This window comes from Megascapheus bottae, chromosome 17 (genome assembly GCF_031878675.1).
Source record: "Megascapheus bottae isolate mThoBot1 chromosome 17, mThoBot2.hap1, whole genome shotgun sequence".
NCBI classification, from domain to species: Eukaryota; Metazoa; Chordata; class Mammalia; order Rodentia; family Geomyidae; genus Megascapheus; species Megascapheus bottae.
In genome coordinates this window covers 19,201,521-19,229,324 of record NC_143525.1, presented here as the reverse complement: position 1 = coordinate 19,229,324, position 27,804 = coordinate 19,201,521, and the positions used below count along the sequence as shown (strand labels likewise).

Sequence of the window (27,804 nt, the reverse complement as noted above, 5' to 3'; positions counted from 1 at the left end):
GTAGGGCTTGCACTGATGTGGTCTTCACAAGGTTCCAGATGCTACAAGGAGGTTCGAAGTCCTCTTCAAACTGCCAGTCATCCTGGGCAGTAGAAAGGCAAAATCTCACAGGGGACACATCCCTGTAAGGTTGGCAACAGCTGGCTCAAGAGCCCTTTTAAGTCACTTGGCAGGATGACCTCCTAGAGGGAGCAGGCCTCAGGGGTGGAAGAGGAACTTACTTGATTAATGAAATCTGCTTCCGTGATTGTCCCCACTGCTTAGTCTCAGAGTGTAGCAAAAGGCTGATCCCTGAAGGAGCAGCCTTGCCAAGGGTCAGCCCCACCCAGAGGCCCCACCTTTCATCCTGAGAGATCTGAGCCCTTTCCCAAGCTGGCGGAGTCCTTCCTCCCCCCTCCCCAATTAAAGCCAGTTGATCCAGCTGATTCCAAAGGGGAACTGGAGGAAGTGCCCCCCTAAAAAAAAGCCAATCCCTGCTTCTGAAAGAACAGTGAACTGTGCCAGTATGTCTGTCCAACACTGCCTTTAGGTTCTGATTCTGAGGAATGACTGGATTCAGATTCTCATTAGAGATCAAACCTCCTTGTACATTTGGAACATGAAAGATAGTTAAAATATTTATATATATAATATATATATATATATACTTTTATTATTCACCCGTTAACTCCATAATATGCCAATCACGAGCTAGTTTTCAGCAGTTACATTCCCTTGATCACGGCTGCATGAGGATGTGATTAATTAGAAAACAGGGAGAACCAGAGACACGGCCAGAGGTGATATCACGCAGCCGACACCATTGCAAGACAATTGTCAAGTTCGCTGGCGGTTTGGTAAAGCCGGTTCAGTTCTGTTCCCTTTGCCAGGGATTCTCACGTTTGTGAAAGTTGGACCAACAAGTGGTGGGGTTCCATTTCCTGGTTGGAATTTTCAGTGGCTTTATCCAGAATCTCACTGGTGATTGGTTACTGTAACACCAGTCCAACCTAGGAGAGCCAATGGGAGAGTTGAGTTGTTATCAGCTTCTAAGACTCTCTGGCCTGTCAACCCAGTTCAGTGAGGTCCACTGAGCTCACAAAACAACCGTCTTGCTGTGGGAGGGCTCGCACTGAGCCCAGCAGGCCTCTCACCTCACCTCCATGCCAGGTTTACACTTCTCCAGGTCTTTCCAGGAAAGCAATGGCAGCATCCCAAGGATACAAAGCCAAAGGCCTCCCTCCAGCTCACAGGGCAGCATCTTATAAATGCTCATGATACCTGTATCCCCAGGCCACACTAAGGAGCTGGAGGATGAAGGACTAAGAAGGGCCATACTGCACTAAGGGCCACAGCCCAGGACAGGAAAGACAGATCCATAGATCACAAACTTCCAGTTTCTTCAGTGTAGGATGTTCTGCCCCAGCCAGATAGGTGGCCTCAGTTGGTGGGAAGAAGAACCAGAGACAAGCTTCCTGATTCTGTGAGGCACAAGGGCCTGGCCCTCTGCCACCCTCACCTACTGCTTCAAGCTATTTTCCAAGGGCACAAACACCAGGGCCCAGACCAATATTGCGCCCCAGACCCATGGCTTTTTTTTCCCCCTTTAGGTCCTGGGGCTTGAACTCTGAACCCAGGCACTGTCCCTGAGCTCCTTTTGCTCCAAGGTAGTGCTCTACCACTTGAGCCACAGCTTCACTTCTGACTTTTTCTGTGATTAATTGGAGATCAGAATTTCACAGACTTTCTGGCCTGGGCTGGCTCTGAATCTCTATCCTCAGGTCTTAGCCTCCTGAGTAGCTGGGATCAAAGGCGTGAGCCACTGGCCATTTTTGCTGGAGACTCCAGCTCCCTGGCAAGCTTAACCTCTGGCTGTATCACTCGTACCTTCTCGGCCCCCATGCTGGGACACTTCCAATTGTACAGGTAATACTGCAGGTTGCCATCCCCTATGCCGAACTTGAGCTTCTCCAGGAACGTTTTGTTCTCCATGAGATCCAGTGCATTAAACACATCAAACCCTTTCTGCAGGGTGACAGGAAAAAGAACAGGTGAGAACAGAAAAAGACCATGTCCTACCCCTCTACTGTCACTCCATGGTGACCTGACTCTTGGGCTCTCGGTATACTCCAAACTTTGCTAGCTTTGAGTTTGAGGCTGAAAATCACTGGGACCATGCCTAACGGAGTCTACCAGAAGCTGCGCTTACCACTGCTCCCTCCCCTCCTCTTACGTCTCTCAGACCCAATTGCCTGCTCCTTACCATTTTGGCGAGAACAAGGGCGTCACTCATGAGGTCTAGAAGAGGGGTCTGGGTATGAACGTTGTAGAAAGAGTAAGCAGCTTTTAGACTCTTGTGGGTTGGATGATTCATGATGGTGGAGGGAAGTGTATAAAAGCTCAGGAAATCTGTCACCTCACCATTTGCATTCTGAAGGAAAGACAATAAAAAGGTATATTCTCACACTTGCATAAGGACACAGACTAGGAGCTCCTTGTTCTCTTACACACCACCTCCAGGCAGCTTTGCCCTCTAGCTGAATGGTGGAAACTGGAAGTGGATATGCGGGGAGAGGAAATACACTGACTAAGGGAACTTGAGGATGGAGCCAGGCTGAGCTCTGCGCTGAGCTAGTCCTCCTTCCTGGCTGGGCCGTACCACGGCCCTCTTCTGCCCAGACTGAGTCTCCTTTGTGGGACACACAGAGCATCAAAGTCTCACCTAGCTACTGACTAACAAGAGCTACTATTCTTCTTCTCAATCCAGGACCAGAGTTTTCACCAAACATAATCTATAATGCTCTGTCTTTTAGATGACCAAACACCAAGGGCCTAGGAAGCCTAGAGTGCCAGCACGGGGCACTGGGGAAGCTGGATGCTTCAGGGGCCCACCTGACTAGCAACTGTCCCATGACTTACCTCTACCACGAAAGTGTCAATGATGTTCTCCTGGGGGTAGAACCAGTGCTCTACCTCCTCCTGGCTCATAACTGGTGTGAGGTGAAACTGCTTCAAGTACCTAGTGAGCAGCTGGTGCACTACTGGAATGTCCTTTTTTTCCATTGGTCGCAGCCCAGTTGTCTTAGGAGTCTGGAAGACAGGAAAGGAGGTGTCAGATGGATTTGCCCAACATTCTGATGTATCCTCCCATGCCCTTAAGAGAGAATCCTGGTACCCTGGGCATAGAATCAGCTTGATACAGCCTCTATAGTTCTGGCCCTTTCTCTCCTCAGCATCGCTGGCAGCCAGGCTGAAGCTGTTGGATCAGTCTCTCTCATCTATGTGACCCAGGCTGTCCTCTTAAGAAAACACAGGCCCTCCAGCCCTCCCTCCCCATGAAGCATAAGACCCTCTGGCCCCCGGACGAGCTGGCCTTTCTGGCTACACTTTCCATCTGCCTAACACAGTGGTTTTCAACTGGGACAATGTTGTTGCCCAGGGACCATCTGGCAACACCTGAAGACATTTCTGCTGGTTACAACTAAAGGAGGTGTACTACTGGCATCGAGGAGGTAGAAGCTAGGGTTGCTGTTAAGCATCTTAACAAGGTAGGACTGCCCCCACGACAAAAAATGACCTAGCCACAGAAGCCGGTGGTGGTGGTTCATGCCTGTAATCCTAGCTACTCAGGAGGCTAAGAGCTGAGGATCACAATTCAAAGCCAGCTTGTACACTAAAGTTCGTGAGACTCTTATCTCCACTTAACCACCAGAAAACCAGAAGTGGCACTGGGGCTCAATGGTAGAGTGCTAGCCTTGAGCTGAAGAGTTCAGGAACAGTGCCCAGGCCCAGAGTTCAAGCCCCAAAACCAAAAAAAAAAAAAAAAAAAAAAATCTAGCCTCAAATGTCAGCAGCACCATGACAGAGAAATCCTGCCTGCTTCTTGGATGTGTCTGAGACTTCCTATGATCCCCTTATCCCCTGGGCACTTCCTGAGTTTCAGAGAAGCTTCACCAAGTATTCAGTCTCCTTACACTGAGCAGTAGCTGCCTTCCTACACTCAAGTCCCTCTCTTCCACACAGCTCATCCCAGACAGACTGCAGCACTGTCAGTGCCCCTGGCAAGACATTGCTGCCAGATGAATTAAAAAGAAATGCACCCAGCTCCCAGAATTTCAACTAAACCAATCATAACTCTTCCCCATATATACAATGGCCTTTTTTCTTCTCTTTCTTTTTTTTGGTGGTACTGGGGTTTAATCAGAGAACCTCTGGACCTTTGGCTTGTTAGTGTTCTTTTTTTTTTTTTTTTTTTTTGCCAGTCCTGGGTTTGAGCTCAGTGCCTGAGCACTGTCCTTGGACTTTCTCAAGGCTACAGCTCTACCACTTGAGCCTCAGCACCACTTCCGGCTTTTTTCTATGTATGTGGTACCGAGGAATCGAACCCGGTTCTTCATGCATGCTAGGCAAGCACTTTAACCACTAGGCCAAACTCCCCGGCCCTTGTTAGTGTTCTTAAAAAAAAAAAAAAAAAAAGCCATGATCCCATGGATCAAATACTAGGATTGATCATTCCAGACGAAGACAAAGGTGGGGCCATGCCAAATGGAAAACAATGGAGTCATGCTTGATAAATGGTTGTCACTGCCCGATAAAACTCCTTCCCAGGACAGGGACTATTTTTAAAACTTTAGTTCTGGTCCCCTAGCCTATACAACTTTTTTACTAGCCAGGTACCAAGTATACATGTAATCCTAGCTAGTCAGGAGTCTGAGATCAGAGGACTGCAGTTTGAAGCCAGCCTGGATAGGGAGGTCCATAAGACTTATCTTCAATTAAGCACACCCAAATCTGGAGGTGAAGCTGTGGCTCATGTGGTAAAGCACTAGCCTTCAGCATAAAAGCTCAGGGACAGCATCTAGTCTCTGAGTTTAAAGCCTAGGACATGCATACAAAGGTAATAAAAATCCTTACGAACCCAAATCTCTTTAGGCAACACTTAAGTGCTTTATCCTATATGGCAGCCACACAGTGACATCTCAAATTGTAGGCTATAACACAGCCTAGATAGCTCACCCCAACATAGATCCAGAACATTTCAACATGGCTCTCTGCCTGCCTGGAACACAAGGAACACTGGCCATGGAAACACCACAGGGGAAAACACCCACTAGGGCTTGAACTCAGGGCCTGGGCACTGTCCTTTAGCTTTTTTGCTCAAGGCTGGAGCTCTACTACTTGAGGCATAGCTTTTGGGAGGTTAATTAGAGATAAGAGACGCTTGGGCTCTGCCCTCTGCCCAGGCTCAGGCTCCCCCCTTGCCTCTCTCTCTCTGTGTCCTGGCCAATTCAATTTATGCTCAAGGGTAATGCTCAAGGGTGAGCCACAGTTCCACTTCAGCCCCCCCCCCCCGCCCCCACCGCCCAGTCCTGGGCCTTGAAATTAGGGCCTGAGCCCTGTACTTGGGTTTTCTCAAGGCTAGAGCTCTACCACTTGAGCTATAGCACCACTTCTGGCTTTTTTCTATATATGTGGTACCGAGGAATCGAACCTGGGTCTTCATGCATGCTAGGCAAGCACTCTACCTACTAGGCTAAACTCCCGGCCCCGTCTAGTGAACTTTCTAAACCTTGGCTGGCTTCAAACCAAAATCCTTAGGTCTCAAATCTCCTGAGTAGATAGGATTATGGGTATGAACCCAGTTCTTTCAATCCTTTGTTTTTGTTTTGAGGCAGGGTCTGACGATGTAGCCCTGGCTGATTTAGAACTCTCAATGTCTCACCCTCCTAAGGCACTGGAATTCCAGTCATACACCACCATACCCAGCTTCTCAAATCTGTTTTTAGCAATTGGTAATCATGCTGCTGCATTCTCCAGATGGGACACTAATGAGCCCAATCCAGTGGCAGATTAGCTCCATGCTGAGGTAAGCAGGGACAGCCAGGCACAACTGTCTGCACTACAGCCCTCTGCACTACATGGCAGGTGCTTGGTCACTGTGAAGACAACACAGTAAAAATGCTCCAAGGCAAGAGAAGGCGTTTCCCACTTTCCACCTCAGGGTCCTTCAGGCACACTGGACAACAGAAACACTTGTTGCTTTAGGCAACAGACAGACTGAGATCTAGAACAGAAAACCAGCTTGTTGCAGACTTCCAGTCCCTTAGTGTCCAAGCTAAGTGTGTGTATATGTGTAAGGGGATTAGGATTAGAAATCTGAAATCCGGGCTCTGAGACCCAGAGCAGAAAACCAGCTTGTTGCAGACTGCCGGTCCCTCAGTGTCCAAGCTGAGTGTGTGTATGTGTTGGTGATTAGGATTAGAAATCTGGGCTTCTTTCATAAGCTTAGGCCATGTGAAACAGGACACTAGAGGGTTTAGGAACTCTAGGCTCTGGGACATGTGTGATAACTCCATGTATGACAATTCAGTAAGTGGACCCATCTTTCCTACTTATGCCTGGCTAATATTAAGAACAAGGCTTCTTTGAACTAATCAACAGATTAGCTGCCTGGGCAGAGAAACAAGCCCAGGCAGACTCAGAAGATCCAAGAAAAATCATACCAAAATAAACAGAAAAAAGAATCTGGAGACTGTAGGCTATCTTGCCACTCAGGTAAGCATAGTATTCCCCCACTCTCTGTCCTGCTTCTTTCCTGCTGCGCCTGGGCTTTTCTGTCTCTATCTATCCCTATTCCCCTCCTCAGAACGCTACTGGCCTCTGGCAGTCGGTAGAGCTTCATGGTGCGCTGCATGGTCATGTTTCTGCTCAGGTGAGAGAACTTCACTTCTATCAGCTTCCGTGGGTTTAGGGACCGATGCCAGTACCTGTGGAGACACAAAGGTACTGTTTTCAGACACCACAGTCCGGCCCTATTGATAGAGAAGACAATGGCAAGGATGGCCAGCAGGTGGCGCAATGCATCAGGCTTTGCTTGGACTTAGGTCTCCTAGGGTGGGAGCAGAGCTGCCTGCCACCATAGTTCTTTTGAGGTTTGTTTTTTTTTTTTTTTTCCTTTCCTGTTTTCCTTTCTCAATTTTAAAAGCCATTCCCTTGTTACAGCAGTTGCTCCTGTCTCCTGGAATCAAGTCAGTGGGAAAACTGAAAGTCATGCTAGAAGATCGGCAGATGTGCTTATCCTCCTCCTTCCTCCTCTTCTGCATTCACCTGGTGTTTTATTTTCCAGTTCTCTAGGCAAAGATTATTTCAATTGTTTCAAACAACTGTCTAAGACAAAGGTTATCCTTAGATCACACAGAGATCAGACAAGCTCTCTTTGTCTCACACAATATTCAGAACAAAGCTGAGCTAACCACTTAAAACTTTAGGACATTTTCTGTAAAACTCAGGTTTTGCTTCTCTTCCTACCCCTCACCCCCTAAATGACATTAACTTCAGAGCCAAGAATGGCTAACCTCTTTCCGGCCTGCTCCCCATCATGCCCACCCCCCACCAGAAACTAGGGACTAGAGCTGCTCCAGTGCAGAGGCACCTCATAGTGACCTTAGCCCTGCAACGGGAAAGCAGGACATCTGCATTTCTAGGACTTGCATCAAGATTTTTACCTGCATGTGCCAACAGGCTTTGGCAACACCACTCCAGCAGTGTAAACAGCCTGAAAAATGCCCTCCAGGTGGACCCTTCGGGTTATCTCTCGAATCAGCACTGGAGCCACCCTCTTGGAGCGAAGCTTCTTGTGGACACACAGGAAGTTGATCTCCACCATCTTTTTCTCTCTGAGGAGAGAGTGAAAATGTCAATGATACCACAAGCACTGGCAATGCCTTCCAGCATATGGAGCTGAGCTGCAAGGGGGAACTTCAGAACAGGTGTGCATTTAGATGCTACCTGCACTTGGCAGTCAGTACTGGGCTCTCAATATTCTGCTACTACTCTCTCTATTTTTCCTGCAGGTACGATGGCAGCCTTGCTTCCACATGGACCCTATTTACAACCAGAAGTAGGGTGCCTTTACCTTAAGGTATCATCAACTCTCTGTGAATCCCTAAGAGTAAACTAGGGAATCCTAACATTCAGTGAACCAGCACAGGAAACCCCAGATTAAGTCAAGGTTATTGTAGGATTTGGATTCTGACAAGAATCTACAGCTTATGAATCCAGAAGGCTGGCAAATAGCTGTGCCATTTCCAGGGAAAAAGAAGAGCAGAGACTGAAGGCCCTAAGGGCCATCTGAATCTGGGTTACACTGGCTTCCTTTTTTTTTTTGGCCAATCCTGGGGCTTGAACTCAGGACCTGAGCACTGTCTTTGGAAGCCCAAAGAGCTGGAGCTCTACCACTTGAGCCACAGAATCACTTCCAGCTTTTCTAAAGAAAAGTTTTTCAAGAAATCAAACTCGGGTCTTTGTGCATGTTAGGCAAGCACTCTATCACTAGGCCAAACTCCTAGCCTTTTTTTTTTTGCCAGTCCTAGGGCTGAACTCATGGCCTGGGCACTGTTCCGAACTTCTTTTGCTCAAGGCTAGCACTACACCACTTGAGCCATAGTGCTACTTCTGGCTTTTTCTATTCATATGCTACTAAGGAATTGAACCCAGGGCTTCATGCATGCTAGGTAAGCACTCTACCACTAGGCCATGCTCCTGGCCCCTGGCTTCGATTTTTTTTTTTTTTGGTAGGTCATGGGGCTTGAACTCGGCCTGGGCACTGTTCCTGAGCTCTTCAGCTCAAGGCTATTGCCCTACCCTTGAGCCAAGCCCCCACTTCCCATTTTCTAGAGGTTAACTAGAGATAAGAGTCTTAGGTCCCTTTGTGCCCGGGCTGGCTATGAACCTTGATCCTCAGATCTCAGCCTCCTGAGTAGCTAGGATTACAGGCCTGAGCCACCAACGCCTGGCTTGGTTTCAATTTTTGAAGCTACTTATGAGCATGTCGTGTGACTAGGCCAGGAGCACAAGGGTAATGGGCAGGCGCCTCTCAACCCAGGTCACAGTCAAAACCAGCCACAAATGAGCAAGACATGTAGCACCTATGAGAAATCTGCATTCCCAGTACCAGGAGTGCTCCCTTTCACGGGCTACTTCCTCCCCCCGCCCCCAAATGAAGTAAGATGGATATGAGGTAGGGGGACAAGAATGCTTACGTGTCATAGATGTGGATATTTGCTGGGATGGCACTAATGAACCCAACCAGTTTCCGACTTGAGACCACTCGAACCCCACAGTGCCACTGGGGGAGCCATCCTGGAGGCCGGAGAGCCCTGGAAAAGATACAAGCGTTGGTGCTCTTTGCAGCAGCTGGATAGCTTTTTGGACTCCAAAGCCATGTTTGGTTCAAGTGTGGCACTAGCACTTCCCTAGAGATTCATAGCTTAATTCTCTTTAGGGCCAAGCCTTCCTGGAAACAAATGGAATCCTGCCATAACCATTTCTTAGTGCTCAGCCCACTTGGCCATCCTCATCAAAACAAGGCTGTCATGCCAAGGATTTCACGCCTGATCCAATTTCTCTCTTTCTCCCTCTCCCTTCCCAGTGTGTACGTATACAAGTGTGTGTGTATATGCTGATACCAAGGGTTGAATTCCAGGGCTCACATTCAGCTTGCTTTCTCACAACTGGTACTCAACCACTTGAACCACGCCTTCAGACTCACGTTGTGCTGGTTAAGTGGAGATGCAGTTTCATGGACTTCTTTGGCAGACTTCAAACTGTGATCCTAAGATTTCAGCTTCCCGAATAGCTAGGATTTCTTTCCATTAAAAATAAAAAAGTCTCTTGAGCCAGCTGCTGATGGCTCATGTCTGTAATCCTAACTATACAGGAGGCTGACATCTGAGGATCAAGGTTCAAAGCCAGCCTGGGCAGGAAAGTCCACGAGACTCTAAAAAAAAAAAAAAATCTCTTGTGACAGGATCTTGCTACATAATCTAGGCTGGCCTTAAACTTGTGATTCTCCTGTCTCTGCTTCTCAAGTACCCCATACCTGGCTCTTTATGTTCATTTTGATAGATTAAACACCAGAGGACTGGCCTCTTCGAGGAGCTAATGTGTCTTGTGATTGGGAGCATCTTTCTGCCTGTCCATTCTGCTTTTCCTTCCCCTTTAGGCAGTCCTCCTCACTTCAGTCCCATATCTCTATCTTCCTAGATTTTTTTTCTTTTGATGTTTCTAGTGTTTGAATCCAGAGCCTCATGCATGCAAAGTAAGTACTTCACCACTGAGCTACCCAGCCTTAAAAAATTTTTTTTTGACAGCATCTTAGTAATTTGGCAGGCTGGCATTGAACTTGTGGTCCTTCTTCCTCAGACTACTAAGCAACTAGGGTTATAGGCTGAATATCTCCCTACCCATCTTTTCCTGAAAGTAAAACATGACTGAAACAGGCAGACAGTTTAGTCAGCAAGGTTACTTGCACAAAAATGAGCACACTAAGAAACTAAATATAAAAATGACACTTCTGGGGCCGGGAGTTTGCCCTAGTGATAGAGTGCTTGCCTAGTATGCACGAAGACCCGGGTTCAATTCCTCGGTACCACATACATAGCAAAAAGCCAGAAGTGGTGCTGTGGCTCAAGTGGTAGAGCCCTAGTCTTGAGAAAATCCAAGGACAGTGCTCAGGCCCTGAGCCCAAGCCCAGGACTGGCAAAAAAAAAATGACACTTCCGATGGGCACTGGTAGTTCACACCTGTAATCGTAGTTATTCAGGAGGCTGGGATCTGAGGATTGTGGTTAAAGGCTCCTGGGCAGGAAAATCCATGACTCTCACCTTCAATTAAAAACACCAAAAAGTCAGAAGTGGAGCTCAAGTGGTAAAAATATCTTAGGACAGTGCCCAGGGCCTCAGTTCAAGCTGCAGGATTGCCATAAAACAGCAAAAACAAAACACTATGAGAAATAAATTTCTAGCCAGGCATCACAGAGGTGCACAGTGGTGCAGCTACTCAGGAGGAGGAGGAGGTACGAGAATCACAGTCCAACCAAAACAAAAAGTATGTGTGTTTATGTGTGTAGCTCAAGTGGTAGAGCACTAGCATGCCAAGCAAGCCTGTGGTACTGAATCCAATCCTCACTACTACAAAAGAAAAATAAAAGAAAAAAAGCCTGAAATTTCTAGTGTTTATGAAGTAAAAATAAATCAATAAAAAAAATAATAGTAAAAGAAAGCAATTTCAACTCACCACAAAAGAAACTCTGGGGAATAATCAAATCGGAACATATTGTCATCATCTTCCACATAGTTCTCATTCAGGAGGGTGTAGAGCTCCTTCAGCTATGGAGAAACAAGGAGCTCACTAAGGAGAGGTGGCAGACCAATTCCAATATCCTGCAGCTCCAGGTATTACACAAGGGCAAGGCAACCTACCACCCCCCCACCCCCACAATCTCACAAATTATCTTCACTTCAGGCATAGCAGGCATTTTAAGATGGGGGGAGGACAAGATCCCTTAGCTGTAATGTGAAACTAATCCCTAAAGGGTACCCTGATTGATTTAAGTACATAGATGGTAGGTCAAGAATGTCATCTAACAAACCAACTACTCTATTACTCTGATTCATCACCAAGATGGAGTCATAGGTTTCTACTGTTCTCCCCCCACCCCCCACCATAGAACTAAGTCAGTTAAGGGCATCAATTTGTCATTTTCAATATACCTTTTTTTTTTGGGGGGGGGGTTCCTGGGGCTTGGCCTCAGTGCCTGAGCACTGTCCTTGTAGTAGGCTAGTGCTCTACCACTTGACCCACAGCACCATTTCTGGCTATGGTATGTATGTGGTACTGAGGAATTGAACCCAAGGCTTCATGCATGTAGACAGGCACTCTACCACTAGGCCATGCCACACTCCTGGTCCTCAATTATACTTTTTTGTTTGTTTGTTGTTTTATTGTGTTGGTCCTAGAGCTTGAACTCAGGGCCTAGGTACCGTCCCTGAACTTTTTTTTTTTTTTGGGGGGGGGGGAGGTTGGTTGTGGGGCTTGAAATCTGGGTCTGGGCGCTATCCCCGAGTCCTTCAGCTCAAGGCTATCACTCTACCCCTTGAGCCACAGCGCCACTTCCAGTTTGGAGGTAAAAGTCTCACAGACTTTCGTGTCCGGGCTGGCTTTGAACCTCAATCCTCAGATCTCAGCCTCCTGAGTAGCTAGGATTATAGAGCATTAGCCACCAGTGCTTGGCCCTGAGCTTTTTTGCTCAAGACTAGCGCTCTACCACCACTTGAGTTATAGCTTTACTTCTGGATTTTTTGGTAGTTTAGTGAATAAAAGAGCCTATGAAACTTTCTTTCCCAGGCTAGATTTAAACTGCAATTCTTATATCTCAGCCTCCTGAGTAGCTAAGAGCTTGACTATATTTGTTTTTTTAGTCATATGACCCAAAAACTTTTCGGTGGTTTTTATTTATTTATTTATTTATTTATTTATTTATTTATTTACTCATTCATTCCTTTATTCATTCCTTCATTCTTCCAGCCCTGGGCTTGAGCTCAGGGCCTTCAGGTCTTAGGCAATGTCACTATTAGGCCAAACTCCCAGCCCCTTGGTATTTTTTTTCCTACCTTCTGAGCTATCAACATTTGCTGGCCTATTTAGCTATTAAAATTCAAGTGGTAGGGCCGGGTTTGATTCCTCGGTACCACATACATAGAAAAAGTTGGAAATGGTGCTGTAGCTCAAGTGGTAGAATGCTAGCCTTGAGAAAGCCCAAGGACAGTGCCCAGGCCATGAGTTCAAGCCCCAGGACAGGCAAAAAAAAAAAAAATCAGGGCTCACACCTGTAATCTTAGCTACTGTGGAGCCTGAGACCTGAACATCATTGTATGAAGCCAATTCAGGTAGGAAAATCTTTAAGACTTATCTTCAATTAACAATCATCCAAAAAAAAAAAGACAGAAGTGACGCTAAGCTCAAGTGGTAGAGCACTAGCCTTGAGCAAAAATGCTAAACAAAAGTGTGAAGTCCAGCCAGGCACCAGTGCTATCAATGTGCCACCTGCCAAGATGTTAAATGCTAGTTCTGTGAGTCCTGAGCAGGCCCTAGACATTTTGTTTAGCCCTGGTTGGCTGGAGGAGGGATCTATCTAGAGCCTGCAGACCCCTGTATACTCACCACACCACGATCTCCTAGGTCCAAGGCATCCCAGGTGAAGCCCTGGGGTAGGGTGTAGGGCTCTTGGCGGATATTGTCTTTGTCAGGCTCCACGGGACCATGAGTATTCACCACTTCACCTAGAAGAAGAGCATGGCCATGAGGCTCTCCCCGGAGGAGGTGGGGAACAAAGGAGAAAGGCAGAGCTTTGCTCAAAGATGGACCAGGCAAAATTCTTCCTGTCTCTAGGAGCCCTGCATCTGAAGAACATTCTGTGCTTGGCAATAGCAAACCTACTCTCCCTCCACCCTCTGCCCCTAATTGAATGCTGGTGCATGGCAAAAGCTCAAAACAATCACTGGGATCTAAGGTAGCTCATTTTTGGAAATCCTTTTAAATCTCCCTTGGGTTCCTGAATGACAAACATTTATCTTTACTAATCTGGCTTTCTGCCTCTTAGTAAGGAGGGTTGCCATGCCCTAGCCCAGGACCCCCGGTGTGGGGGGGATTTGTAAGGAGCTATAACAAGGCTGCCTTTGTGTCAACAGCAACAACAATGCACTGCACCCACTCCTGAGCCAGAGAGATGATGGCTTCTAGGCGCCAGGCTCAATCCTGGCCCTGCAGCCTGGGCTTTAGGCAGTATGGGCCAACTAGCTGTTCTGCCAGCTCTGGCTTTGTGTTTAGAGTCCTACAAGTGCCTTTATGCTGAATCACCTAGTCTGCACAAATGGCCTGGAAGTTTCCTCCAACACAACAGCTCCACCCTGGCCTGTACAATGCTCCTCTGAGCCAGAACATGGAAAGTCTGGAGAGGAAGAAGGGGAGGAACTAAAACTAGAAGCTGGAGAAGATATCCAGGCCAGTCCTGAATGGTCTGTACTCCAGGACCAGACTTTATCCTTAGAGCTGTGGGATAATTTTAACAGAGTGGGGAAGAGGGAGCTGATACGGTGGAGGGCAGGGAGGGGGTCGATAACTCCAGAAGTGCATTTTAATGAAGAGCGTCACTATTCATGCTCGATAACTGACTTTACCAACAAACTTCATTCTTCTTTTTAGACAGCTGTCACTATGTCTCTCAGGTTGACCTGGAACTTGCTTCAGCTTCTCAGCTACTGGGATTACAGACATGCAAATTTATACAATGTTCTGATGCCAAGTCTTTGTCTTGTCTGCCTGCCTGCCTGCCTGTCTCTCTACCTACCAACCATCAGTCATGGGGGTGGAACTGAGGACCTGGGTACAGTCCCTGAGCTTTTGTGCTCAAGAATAGTATTCTACCACTCTGAACCACAGTTCCAGTTCTGGTTTTCTGGTGGTTAATTGGAGGTGAGACTTTCATTGAGTTTTCTGCCACAGCTGGCTTTGAGCCATAATCCTCAGATCTCAGCCTACTGAGTAGCTATGCTTATAGGCATGAGCCATTGGCACCTGGCAATTCACCATGTTTCTACAGAACAGTAGCAACATAGACAACCTGGCACTTACAGTTGGTATTGGAACATGTTTTTGTAAAACATCTTCCCCTCCCCAGCCATGAGGAAAACAAGAGTTGATCCCTAGTGAGTATAGAACCATGATGCAACCACTCCTGAAACTTCCTGTCAACTTCAACCTCTGAAGTTAGCTTTCAAGGTTAGCTATAGCTCAGGCATCAGGCACCTCCACTTTGCCCAATCCCTTCTGGAATCTGTTTACAATTTCTAGCTGTTTCAAAGCCTTTAGAGGCTTATTGTAGCCAGGTTCCAGTGGCTCATACCTATAACTCTAGCTACTCAGGAAGCTGAGGCGTAGAGGATCATAGCTTGAAGGCAGCCCAGGTAGGAAAGTTCATGAAATTTCAGCTCCAAAATAACCAGCAAAAAGTTGGGCTGAGAGCTAGATGCAGTGGCTCACACCTGAAACCCTAGCTACGCAGGAGGCTGAGATCTGAGGATCATAGTTCAAAGCCAGCCCAGAGACTGAAGACCATGGGACTCATCTCCAATTAACCACTAGAAAACCAGAAGTGGGCTGTAGCTCAAGGGGTAGGGTAGGGCGGTAGCCTTGAGCTGAAGAGCTCAGGGACAGTGCCCAGGCCCACAGTTCAAACTGCATGACCAAAAATAAATAAATAAATAAATAAAATAAAATAAAGTTGAGTGTGTGGCTCAAGTAATAGAGTACTCATCTACTCATTTTTTTTTTTTTTTTCCAGTCCTGGGCTTGAGCTCAGGGCCTGAGCACTGTCCTTGGGCTTTCCTCAAGGCTAGTGTTCTACCCTGAGCCACAGCACCACTTTTGGCTTTTTTCTATGTATGTGGTATCAAGGAATTGAAATTGGGTCTTTGTGCATGCAAGGCAAGCACTCTACCCCTAGGCCAAAGTCCCAGCCCCTCATCTACTCATCTTAAGAAGCAAGCCCCAAATTCACACACACACACACACACACACACACACACACACACACACACACACAAAAGAAAAGTTTATTATAGCTTTTTTAATAGCTTTTTAAAAGACTGGATGAAAGCTACATATAGTATTTCTGAAGCTGAACCAGCCCTGTTAATGCCACATTACTACATCTCTAGTAAACACAACATCAACTAAGAGAAGAGGGAGGAAACTGGAAAATCTATAACCATTCCAAAATTTCACATTTGCCCAGACAACAAATCTAAGTGGGAAGATAGACCCACAGGCACTCATCACGTGTCAAAACACTGTTCTATAAATTTAGATTGGGTGATGACGGACTACAAGAATCATTATTTGGTCTCAGTATGTGCTTCTGTGAAACAATATGATCTCTAAACAACAGTCTTTTCTATAAGACTTTTAAAAGATTATCTCCTAAAAATAATCATCAAGAAACTGCACGACTCTGTGCCAACTTTACAAATAAATTGAGCATGGAACCCAACAGCAGCACCAGCTAAAGCCTGTTCCTGGCCCTTACCTGGGGAAGAAAGCACATACATACCGAGTTTGGGGACAGGCTGTGTATCCCAGAACTGGTAGCTCCGCTTGCTGGCCTCCTCCATAGTTTTGGCAGGTCCCTGGCCCACTGAGAAGAGCTCAATAGCCTTCTGTATTTCCTGGATTCTCTCTGCTGGTAAAGAGTTCATCTGGACAAGACAAAGTTGGAGAGAAAAAAGACCCATTGCATTGTAAGAATTTTGATTGATTGTAAGTTCAAAAGTTAAAGGGTACTACTCAGAAAGAAGGGGCATGGTTCTTCTATTCTAATCCTGAAGCCATACATTACATAAGGGAGAAAGAATGATTTACAATGAGGTAATAGGTGCTGCCTATTGGCTTTGTCCCCATTTTCGTCTTGTGTTGAACAACAAATATTTCAAACAATGAAGAAGTGTAAAAAACACATAAAGTAAAAATCTAACAATAATCCTTGTCATCAATAGTTTTGACCTGAAAAGTCAATTATAATCTCAGCCTTCCCTGCATGTAAATTCTAAATGTACATATATATATATATATATATATTTTTTTTTTAAATCCTAGGACTTCAACTCAGGGCCTTGAAGCTGTCTCTGAGCTTTTCCTCCTCCTCTTTTTCTTCTTTTTTTGCTAGGCCTGGGCTTAAGCCAGGGCCTGAGCACTGTCCTTGGATTTTCTCAAGGCTAGAACTCTACCACTTGAGCCTCGGCACCACTTCCGGCTTTTTTCTATGTATGTGGTGCTGAGGAATCGAACCCAGGTCTTTGTGCACCACTAGGCCAAACTCCCAGCCCCATCTGAGTTTTTCATGCTCAATGGTAGCACTCTACCACTTGAGTCACTTTCACCTTTTTGGTGGTTAAAATTAGAGGTAAGAGTCCTGGCTAGTTCCACTTCATAAGTCTCAGATCTCAGCTAGGATTACAGGCATGAGCCACTGGCGCCTGGGCACCTATAAGAATTTTGATAGATTTGGTGACAGACCAGGTTCTAGAATTTCTGAATGAAAGACTTGGGTAAGTTACCTCTCTTGTATTTGAAATGGGAAGACCCCTATCTACCCTGTAAGGATAGAGAAGGTTTAAATGAAGTATCTAGCAAAAAGCTAGCTAATGTGGTAGTCAACACCTTTTTTTTGTATGTGTGCCAGAACTTGGCCTTACAATCTCACTTAGGATTTTTGCTCATTGTTGGTGCTCTACCACTTGAGCCATGGTTCCACTTCTGAGATTCCCGCTGCTTAGATGGACATAAATATAGATTTAGCTGGGCGAGGTGGCTGACGCCACCCAGCTACCCAGGAGGCTGAGATCTGAGGATCGAAGCTCAAAGCCAGCCCAGGCACTTTCAAAACCTGTAAGACTCGCCCCACAACAAACAAAAAACAACAACAACAAAAAATTACAGATTTATCTGCCCAAAATGGCTTTGAACAGAGAGTCTCAGATCTAGCCCACTGTATAGCTAGGATTATAGGCCTGACCTTAGCTTCAACATTTTTGTTTTTCTTTTTTCTCAGTGGGGTTGGCATTGGAAATATTCAAAAATTACTTGAAGCACAATACTTGAGGCATAAAATGAAACACAAATACATTAGAATGAGACTAGATTTCTTGTAAACTGTTTCTAAAACAATTCTAAGGGGAGGCCGGGAGTTTGGCCTAGTGGTTAAGGTGCTTCCCTAGCATGCGCAAAGACCCAGGTTCGATTCCTTGGTACCACATACATACAAAAAAGCTGGAAGTGGTGCTGAGGCTCAAGTGGTAGAGCTCTAGCCTTGACAAAGTCCAAGGACAGTACTCAGGCCCTGAGCTGAAGCCCGGGACTGGCAAAAAAAAACAAAAAAAACAAACAAACAAACAAAAAAACAATTCTAAGAGGGGATTTTGGCTGGTTGAATGTACTGGGAAGGGGGACATCTAGGCAACATGACCAAGCTCCAGCAGAGGAGAAGGCAGAGCAGATGGGGAAAGATGTGTATATGGGATTCAGGCCGCTGACTTAGAAAGGACCTCAAGACAAGCTGGTTGAGAGATTTCTCTCTCTCTCTCTCTCTCTCTCTCTCTCTCTGTGTGTGTGTGTGTGTGTGTGTGTGTGTGTGTGTGTGTGTGTGTGTGTGTGTGTGTGTGTGTGTTTTGGTTCCAGTCCTGGGATGGAACTCAGGATCTGGGTGCTGTTTCTGAAATTTTTCTGCTCAACACCAGTGCTCTACCACTTGAGACTCAGCTCCATTTTTAGCTTTTTGGTACTTAGAAAAGACTCATTTCCAGCCTGGGCTAGCATTAGACAAAAGTCTTCAGCTTCAAGCCTCATGACCCACAAAGCGAAAACAAAACAAAACAACCTGCTCATTTTACAGAAATAGCAATATATTTTTTCATTAGCCACAGTAGATGTTTACAAGGGCCAGGGGTCTAAGGTGATAGGATGCCTGCCTAGCATCCTTAGCACTGCAAAAATGAACAAAAATACCTGATGACAGAACATTTGAAAGCAAAATGAAGCCTTTTTACAGAAGGATGTAAGGACTCTCTTCCTTGATATTTGGAAATGATAGACCTATGAGGGTGTAGTCTAGAAAATCAAAATGGAATCCAAGAAGCAAGGCATGGAACCCAAGAAATGGTGGTTCCCTGAACTGAAAACTTAGGATAATGATTTTACACAGAACAACAGACTGGATCCCATTAACAGCATAGTAGAAAGGAGCAGATAAGGATTTTTTTTTGGTGGGAGGAAGCAGTAAGATATAGGAAATACTATTATACTTAAATAAGGCAACTCTAAATCTGGTATTCCTCTGAATACACAATATAGTGTATAGTATAAGGGGGTGTGAGGAGAGATCTTTCAAGCCAGAATAATTTTCTGAGAAGGGAAGCTATAAATATTTTCTTCCTTATCCGAGTAAATTAAATATTAGTTGTAAAGTGCTTAAGATAGTACCTTACAGACAATTAACTGTTATAAAAACAGTTCATGATAATGTGTTTTTACAATAAACATGTATTAAAAAAAAAAAGTCTTCAGCTTCAGGGCTGGGAATTTGGCCTAGTAGTACAGTGCTTGCCTAGTATGCAGGAAGAGCTAGGTATGATTCCTTAGTACCACATATATAGAAAAACTGGAAGTGGTGCTGTGGCTCAAGTGGTAGAGCACTAGCCTTGAGAAAGCCCAAGGACAGCGCTCAGGTCCTGAGTTCAAGCCCCCAAACTGGCCAAAAAAAAAAAAAGCCAGGTGGCTCACGCCTGTAATCCTAACTACTCAGGAGGCTGAGATCTGAGGATCTTCGTTCAAAGCCAGCCTGGGCACTAAAATCTATAAGACTCTTATCTCCAATTAACCACCAGAAAACTGGAAGTACTGTTGTGGCTCAAGGAGTAGGACAGCAGTCTTGAAGGACAGCACCCAGGCCCAGAGTTCAAGTTTCATGACAGACAAAAAAAATTCTTAGCTTTCAGCCTTTCCTAAGTAGTTAGGATTACAGGACCTGCACATATACGCAAAAAGGGGGGGGGGGGAGGAGGAGTGGGGTGGGGTGGGGGTGGGTGGGGGATGGGGATTATGCTAGATATAGGTGAAGGAAAGATGATAGCTCTCTAAGGCTGATCTTGGGCAAAAAAGCAAGAGGACTGATCTAAAGCACAAATTAAAGCAAGAAGGACTGGGGACATGGCTCAAGTAGTAGAGGTTGCTTGTCCAAGATAAAGAGTGCTGAGAAGCACTGCAACAGGAAACAGGGGCACAGAGACTATCATTTTTCAGAACACAGGTACTATGCTTGAAAGTCACTGTCTAAGTTGCTGTCTTTTAAGGTACTGACAGTTTCACCATAAGGGTCTGGGGAAGTAGAGGACAATACTGGAGTCTCTTCCATCTTGAAGTAGTACCAGCAGAGATCACTGATCTAAATTGTTCTTGTACATTAACACATTAACCTTAACATACTCTCATCGGTCCCAAGAAAACAGAAACTCCTTGTTACCTTCATAGGCGGATCCTGGGTTGAATCTGTCTCATTGCCTTTTTCTTTCTTCTTTTTCTGTTTCTTTTTCTTCTTTTTGGCTCCAGTGTCATTGGCTGGACTCAAACCTCTGCAAGACAAAGTAAATACTCCTGATGCTGGCTTTTTAAATCATGTTTTAAGCTATCCAGACAATGGGTTTTCTGTGGAATAGACCTTCCTTAATCAAGTTTCTTGGCTGCAGAAGCTGACGAGAGTCCAGCTCCCAGAAGGGACATTTGAAGGACACTAGCAAGCACAGTGCTCTCTCCACTCCCCCCCTCTCAAGTCCTCAGAAGGGAGCACTATACAAGACGTGTCTCATTTGTCCCAAAGGGCTTTTTTCTACTCTTGCTTTTAGCTTATGCCATTATTTTCCTTAGATTGTCAGTCTGGTGGCACCAAATGACAATTGGCAACCAAGCATTTGTACCACCAAAACTTTCTTAGGGTTCTAAAATTTTTAAATAAGGACAGCAATAGTTTGTATTAGGCTTCTTGAGTTTTTTGTGCTTTAAGGCACAAGGCAATAGGGGAAAGAAAGAAAAGAATGAGGAAAAGAGCTGGGCGCAGTGGCTCACGCCTATATTACCAGCTACTCAGGAAGCTGAGATCTGAGGATCAAGGTTTAAAGCCAGCCGGGGCACAAAAGGCCCTGAGATTCTTATCTCCAATTAACCTGTAGAAAATAGGAGGTGGGGCTTGGCTCAAGGGTAGGGTGGTAGCCTTGGGCTGAAGAGCTCAGGGACAGAGCCCAAGCCAAGTTCAAGCCCCATGACCCACAAAAAATTAATTAATTAAATTAAATTAAATAAAGAATGAGGAAAAGTGGTGCCGGCGTAGTTCATTCCTGTAATCCTACTCAGGAGGCTGAGATCTGAGGATCATGGTTCAAAGCCAGCCCAGTCACTAAAGAGTGTGAGACTCTTATCTCCAATTAACTACTAGAAAACCGGAAGTGGTGCTGTGGCTCAAGGGGTAGGGTGGTAGCCTTGAGCTGAAGAGCTCAGGGACTGACAAAAAAAGAAAAAGAAAAAAAAGAATGAGGAAAAGAGGTAATGTAATTCTGCTGCAATTTGTGTCTAAAATAATGAAGGGGGTGGAGGGAGGGAAAGTGGGGCAAAAACATGAGAAGGGGTATCAATGTTCAAGAAATAATGTGCCCACTACCTAATGAATGTAACTGTAACCCCTCCATATATTACCCTGACAATAAAATATAATAATTTAAAAAAATAGGGGCTGGAAATTTGGCCTAGTGGTAGTGTGCTTGCCTAGCATGCACAAAGACTTGGGTACAATTCGTTGGTATCACATACATAGCTCTAGCCTTGAGAAGAACCAAGGACAGTGCTCAGGCCCTGAGTTCAATGCCCGGGACGGGCAAAAAAAAAAAAAAAAGTAATCATGAGAAGGCTATATAAGGCCTGCAGGATTCAGGACAATGTCAGTTGGCTCAGATTGAGTAATAAGACATTAATGTCAACACTAGCACTGGGCATCTTGGGAAAATTAAACCACAGTAGCAATACCCAGCAATCCTACATGGAGCCATTGCATGAAATTTTTATGTATATGTGTATGTATGTATTTTTTTCCAACATTGTTTATCCTCAACATTACGCAGCCTGGTTTCCCAGCCATATTAAAAAAAAAAAATGGCTGGGTGTCAGGGGCTCATGCCTATAATCCTAATTACTCGAGGCTGAGATCAGAGGATCATGGCTCCAATCCAGCTTGGGCAAAAAAGTCTTAAGAGACTCTATCTTCAATTAATCAGTAAAATATTGGATTGGATGCATGCTTTAAATGGTAGAGAACAAATCATGAGTAAGAAAGTCAAAAAAGCCTTGAACAAAAAGAGCTCAGGGACATGCCCAGGCACTGAGTTCAAGTTCCATGAGAGACAAAAAGAAAAAAAAAAGGAAAGAAAGGAAAAGAAAATTCAAAATAAACTGAGGGAGTGGGGTGCGGTGGCTAACCCCTGTAATCCTAGCTACTCAGGAGGCTGAGATCTGAGGATCACGGTTCAAAGCCAGCCTGGGCCCTAAAGTCCATTAACCACTAGAAAACCCAAGTGGGGCTGTGGCTCCAGCAGTAATGCAGTAGCCTTGACACCCAGGCCCAGGAATAGGGCTAAAGAGCTCAGGGACAGCACCCAGGGCCAGAGTTCAAGCCCCAAGACTCACAAAACAAACAAAAAGAAATGTACTTATTACCTATTTATGAAATGGCAATCCCTCTGTACAACTATAAATGTGCATATTTATTTATTTATTTATTTAGCCAGTCCTGGGCTTGAGCTCAGGGCCTGAGCACTGTCCTTAGACTTTCTCAAGGTTAGAGCTCTACCACTTGAGCCTCAGCACCACTTCCGGCTTTTTTCTATGTATGCGGTACCAAGGAATCGAACCCGGGCCTTCATGCATGCAAGGCAAGCACTTTAACCACTAGGCCAAACTCCTGGCCCAAATGTGCATATTTATATTAAATGTATATGATAAATACATGTGTGTATTTATATATAGATGTTTTCCATCTTTGTTAGAACTATCTAAAACCTATCACAATATTCTCAATTCAGTCTCAGGATTATGTGCAATGTAAGGTTTAGACACTGACTGATGTTAGGAGACAAAGAAGTGTCCCCAGGTTAGACACAATTTACCAGTATTCCTATCAGCTTATGGGTTGAATTACCTGGTCTCTGCACCTGAACTTCAAAAAGCATTTTTTTAAAATATAATCTCACAGAAGTTGGGCACGGTGCCTGTAATCCTAGCTACTCAAGAGGTTGAGATCTGAGGATAGTAGTTCAAAGTCAGCCAGGGCACTAAAATCTGAGACTCATCTCCAGTTAACGACCAGAAAACCAGAAGTGGTAATGTGGCTCAGGGGGTAGGGCAGTATCCTTGGAGCTCAAGAGTTCAGGGACAGTGCCCAGGCCCAGAGTTCAAGTCCCATGACTGACAAAATTAAAAAAATATATATATATATATAATATATATATATGATCTCACAGAAAAAAATGAATCAAAAAGGTCAAGGTAGAGAATTGCTGCATATGAACTAATCTGATATTTGCTACACATAAGTTCACACAAGGAAAATAAAAGGCCCAACGGAGCATCAGTGGCTTACATCTGTAATCCTACCTACTCAGAAGGCTGAGGATCCCAGTTGGAAGCCAGCCCAGTTAGGAAAACAAGTAAGTCTCTAATCTCTAATTACCCACTAGAAACCTGGAAATGGTGCTCTGGCTCAAAATGGTAGAATGCTAGCCTTGAGCAAATAGAGCGGAGGGACTGGCCCAGGCTCTGCATTCAAGCCTCATGACTAACTAACTAAATGGACTTCTCTCAATTTTAAAAGTCTTTACAAGTATGCAAAAACAAACTTACTTCCTTTGTTCCTGGCTATGCAGTAGAGATGTTCTGGCATTGTCATGTCAAGAATTTAACTTCTGTGGGAGCTGGGAGTTTGGTCTAGTGGTAGAATGCTTGCCTAGCAGGTTCAATTCCTCAGTACCACATACATAGAAAAAAGCAAAGAAGTGGTACTGTGGCTCAAGTGGTAGAGCTCTAGCCTTGAGAAAACCCACGGACAGTGTGCATGCCCTGAGCCCAAGCCCAGGACTGGCAAAATAAAAAAATAAATAAATAAAATAACTTTTGTGGTGGGTATGTGGGCTGCCTGCCTTCCTGTTCTTTTTATACATTACCAGTACAAGTGTCTGGCAAACTCTAAGAACAAAACTATAATCAAAGCTAATTTCATTTCCCTTACACTGGCTTAAAGGTGTACATGCTGTTACTGAGTAACCGTCCTGTTTCAACTTGTACATCAATCATACAGACAGCTGAAGAACACAGAAAGTTTGGGGGGTTTTTAATGAGTCACTTTCATTGAGTGATCACTAAGTACTAAGCCACAACCATGACAACATTTTAAGAAATGACCATGATAAAGTTAACATCCCCCAACAGGAGGATAACTGATTCAGGAAAGAGATTTTCAAGGAGATTTTCAAGGGTTGGCCTTCAAAGCGATTATACAAATTTTAATTATTCATAAGAAACCAAGGTCTGCTAGCACTGCTGGGCCTATGTATTGAGCTGCGGGCACAGGTCACTAATCTGTGGGATGAGGTTTGTTGAAGTTATCAAGAATAGGCCTACCTTAAGATATGAAGTGAAATTTAGAAGACAACAAGAGGGCAAAACTGACTACTATGCAAGGAAATGCTGGATGATCTAAGAAGGGGACATGATAGTCTGTCGAGGCATATACACATGAACTACACAAGTCAATGTGACAGTTGGCCTGCTCAATTATGCTGCAGCCTATGTCTGGCCTAATACTGGCTTCTTAACAGGTTTGGCATAGACAAGATCTATGAAGGCCCAATAGAGATGTCTGGAGATGGATACAACATGGAAAAGCACTGCTGTTAAACAGGGTACCTTCACCTGTTAATTTAGATGTAGGCATTAATAGAACTACAACTAGCAATAAAGTTTGTGCTGCCATTTAAGGGAGATGCAGATGAAGGCTTCTCTATCCCTCATGGTATTACATGAATCCCTGGTTGTGATTATAAAAGCAAGGAGTTCATTGCAGAACTATATCAGATGTACATCAAGTCAGAATGCTATAGATTACCTGTGCTATCTAATGGAAGAAGGTGAAGATTCTTGTAAGAATCTCTCAGTACAGTTGGGCACAGTGGCTCATGCCTATAATCCTAGCTACTCAGGAGGATCTCGGTTCAAAGCCAGCCAAGGCACTAAAGAATGTGAGACTCTTATCTTTAATTAACCCCCAGAAAACCAGAAGTGGCGCTGTGGCTCCAGAGGCAGGGCAGTACCTTGAACTGAAGAGCTCAGGGACAATGCCCAGGCCCAGGCCCAGAGTTCAAGTCCCACAACCAATAAAAAAAAAAAAAAAAAGAAAAGAATCCCTCATTACGTAAAGAACAACACAACACAATTCCAGACATAATGGAAAAAATCTACAATAAAACTCATGCTGCCAAGGGCATACTAAATCCACTAGCCCAACAATGTTCATTGCAGCACTATTCACCATAGCAAAGATATGGAACCAACCTAGATGTCCCTCAGTTGATGAGTGGATCAACAAGTTCTGGTATTTGTACACAATGGAATTCTATGCTGCTGTCAGAAAGAATGACATCGACCCATTTGATAGGAAATGGAAAGACTTAGAAAAAATCATATTAAGTGAAGTAAGCCAGACTCAAAGGAACTTAGGCTCAATGGTTTCCCTCATTCGTCATAATCAGTAGAAACCTTGGGCTCTACTAGCAGAGATCTGCAATAGAGCAAAATCTTGATACATAAGGCCATATAGTATGAAGCTAATTGAAAGGACCTCCAGGATATTGAAACAAAAGCCATATAACGAATGATTGTTGTCCTTAATGTACTATGTTGTCTCTCATCTCCTTTGCTGTCCCTTGGGTATCTCATATTGTTACAGTATCTCACTTTGTTATCTGATATATTGAATTTATTTGTATTTGGTTATTTGAAATTTGATAGGGAAGGGGGGGAAACCAAGACGGGTGGGGGGGGAGGGCAATGGGTACCAAGACATGTGAAAGGGTATCAATGTATGTGAATTAATGCACCTTCTATCTGGCAAATATCATGTAACCCTTTTATTAATTACAATAAAAAATTAAAAAAAAAACTCATGCTGCTTTATGAAATAATCCAGTCTATGAAAAGAGAGAAGAACTAGAATCTGGGTGCCAGTGGTGTGGGCCATCAACGCCTGGCTTTTTTTTTTTTTTAAACTTGAAGCTAGACACAGTACCTCATACCTATAATCCTAGCTACTAAATAGGCAGAGATCAGGAGATTCAAAGTGGGGAGGGAGAACTACAAAGGGAAACTTCCAGGGGTATCAATGTATGAGAAGTAATGCACCAACTACCTGGCGAATATAACTGTAACCCCTCTATACATTGCAATAAAAAAAAATTGAAGAAAAAAAAGGGAAACTTCCATCTCAAATAATAAAAAAAAAATGGGCATATGGGAGTGTGGTTAGTGGTAGAGTGCTTGACAAAACACAAAACCTTGGTTTCAACTTGCTAGGCATGGTGGCTTGGACCTATAATCTGAGCTACTCTGGAAGCTGAGATCTGAGGACCGCAGTTCAAAGCCAGCCCAGGTACTAAAGAATGTGAGATTCTTATCTCCAATTAACTACCAGAAAACCCAAAGTGGTGCTGTGGGTCAAGGGTTAGGACATATTAGCCTTGAGCTGAAGAGCTCAAGGCCCAGAGTTCAAGTCCCACAACCCAATAAAAAAATAAAAATAATAAAAATAAATAAACCCTAGCTGGACGGCCGATGGCTCACGCCTGTAATCCTAGCTACTCAGGAGCCTGAGATCTGAGGATCGAGGTTCAAAGCTAGCCCAGGCACAAAAGAACTATAGACTCTTATCTCCAATTAATCACTAGAAAACAGGAAGTGGGTGCTGTGGCTCAAGGAGGGCGGTAACCTTGAGCTATAGAGCTCAGGGACAGCACCCAGGCCCAGGGGTAAGGCGACAGCCTTGAGCTGAAGAAATCAAGGACAATGCCCAGGCCAGAGTTCAAGCCCCATGACCTCCCCCAAAATAAAAATAAATAAATAAACCCTGGTTTCAATTCCTCAGTACCACATACATAGAAAAAGCTGGAAGTGGTGCTGTGGCTCAAGTGGTAGAGCGCTAACCTTGAGCAAAAGTGATCAGGAACAGTACACAGGCCCTGAGTTTAAGCCCAGGACTGGGAAAAAATAAATTTTAAAAGATGGATATAGTTGGGTGCTGGTGGCTCTAGCTACTCAGGAGGCTGAGATGTTCAAAGCTAGCCTGGCCCAGAAAGTCCATAAGACTCTTCTCTCCAATAACTTACCAAAAAGGCTGGAAGTGGAGTTGTGGCTCAAAGTGATTGATAGAGGTATAGGTTCTAGCCTTAAGTGAAAAAACTCAGAGACAGCGCCCAGTTGTTCAAGCCCCATAACCAACAAAAAAAGGGGGGGAGGGAGAAAAGAAGGGAGGGAAGAAGGGAGGAAGGGAGGGAGGGCAAGCAGACTGGCAGGCAAGCTCAGTGGCACATGCCTGTCATCTCAGCTACTCATGAGGCTGAGGCAGAGGGATCTGAAGTTCAAGACCAGCCTAAGCAACAGAATGAGACACTGTCTCAAAACAAAAACAAACACAATCAAGAAAGGTCATCTTGTCCTTTGGTTTTCTTTTGTGCCAGTATTAGGGTATGAATTCAGAGCCTTGTACACACATGGTTAGAACTAGTATTCTACCACTTGGGCCATACCTCTAGTTCCAAGGAGGTTATCTTTTAATGAAGGCCTAAAATTTTATATCTGAACATATAAGATCCTATGGATGCTTGTATATGAAATCAGGGCTGCAAAGGATGGAAAGTAAGCCTCCATATTTACTTACAGAAATAGAATCAAATGCCGGATGGGAGTGGGCGGAAGGAAGGGCAAGCTGACAGATGAGCAGACGGAGCGGAGAGCTCCCAGACAATACTAAGGGTCTATAATGTGGGCTTCCCTTCAGTTTTAGAGGAAGACAAAATCTACTCATACGGGCATGCCTGGGAATCCAAAGCTTTCATCATGAGGGAGGTTTTAATGCTGGAAGGACCTCTGAGCCACCTGGCTTCAGTGGTACTTACAGATGAGGAAACCAAGGCAAAACAAATTGGTCAACAACCCAATCCAGTACCGTGGGACACACCTATCAATCTCTAAAGGACTGGGACCTTTTCTGTCCAAACACTACAGTTTCATACCCTGTAAGGATTTATGTGAGAAGCTTCCAAAGCCAAAAGAATAAAGTGGGTTTCT

At 44.7% G+C, this 27,804-nt stretch overlaps 1 protein-coding gene across 2 annotated transcripts in view; it reads right to left on the bottom strand.

Moving 5' to 3' along the window:
* Window positions 1-631: 631 nt before the first annotated feature.
* Window positions 632-27,804, bottom strand: part of Nmt1 (N-myristoyltransferase 1) — a 39,450-nt gene continuing 12,277 nt past the window's right edge. For both annotated transcript variants that reach the window (XM_090350082.1, XM_090350083.1), the window contains exons 2-12: window positions 19,892-20,000; window positions 15,929-16,073; window positions 12,982-13,100; window positions 11,056-11,147; window positions 9,021-9,137; window positions 7,485-7,655; window positions 6,638-6,746; window positions 2,899-3,069; window positions 2,243-2,410; window positions 1,867-2,004; window positions 632-989 (exon numbers count right to left, since the gene is read on the bottom strand). In XM_090350082.1, the coding sequence (XP_090206208.1) occupies window positions 969-989; window positions 1,867-2,004; window positions 2,243-2,410; window positions 2,899-3,069; window positions 6,638-6,746; window positions 7,485-7,655; window positions 9,021-9,137; window positions 11,056-11,147; window positions 12,982-13,100; window positions 15,929-16,073; window positions 19,892-20,000 (1,360 nt within the window). In that variant the 3' untranslated portion in view covers window positions 632-968. The remainder of the gene's footprint in view (window positions 990-1,866; window positions 2,005-2,242; window positions 2,411-2,898; window positions 3,070-6,637; window positions 6,747-7,484; window positions 7,656-9,020; window positions 9,138-11,055; window positions 11,148-12,981; window positions 13,101-15,928; window positions 16,074-19,891; window positions 20,001-27,804) is intronic.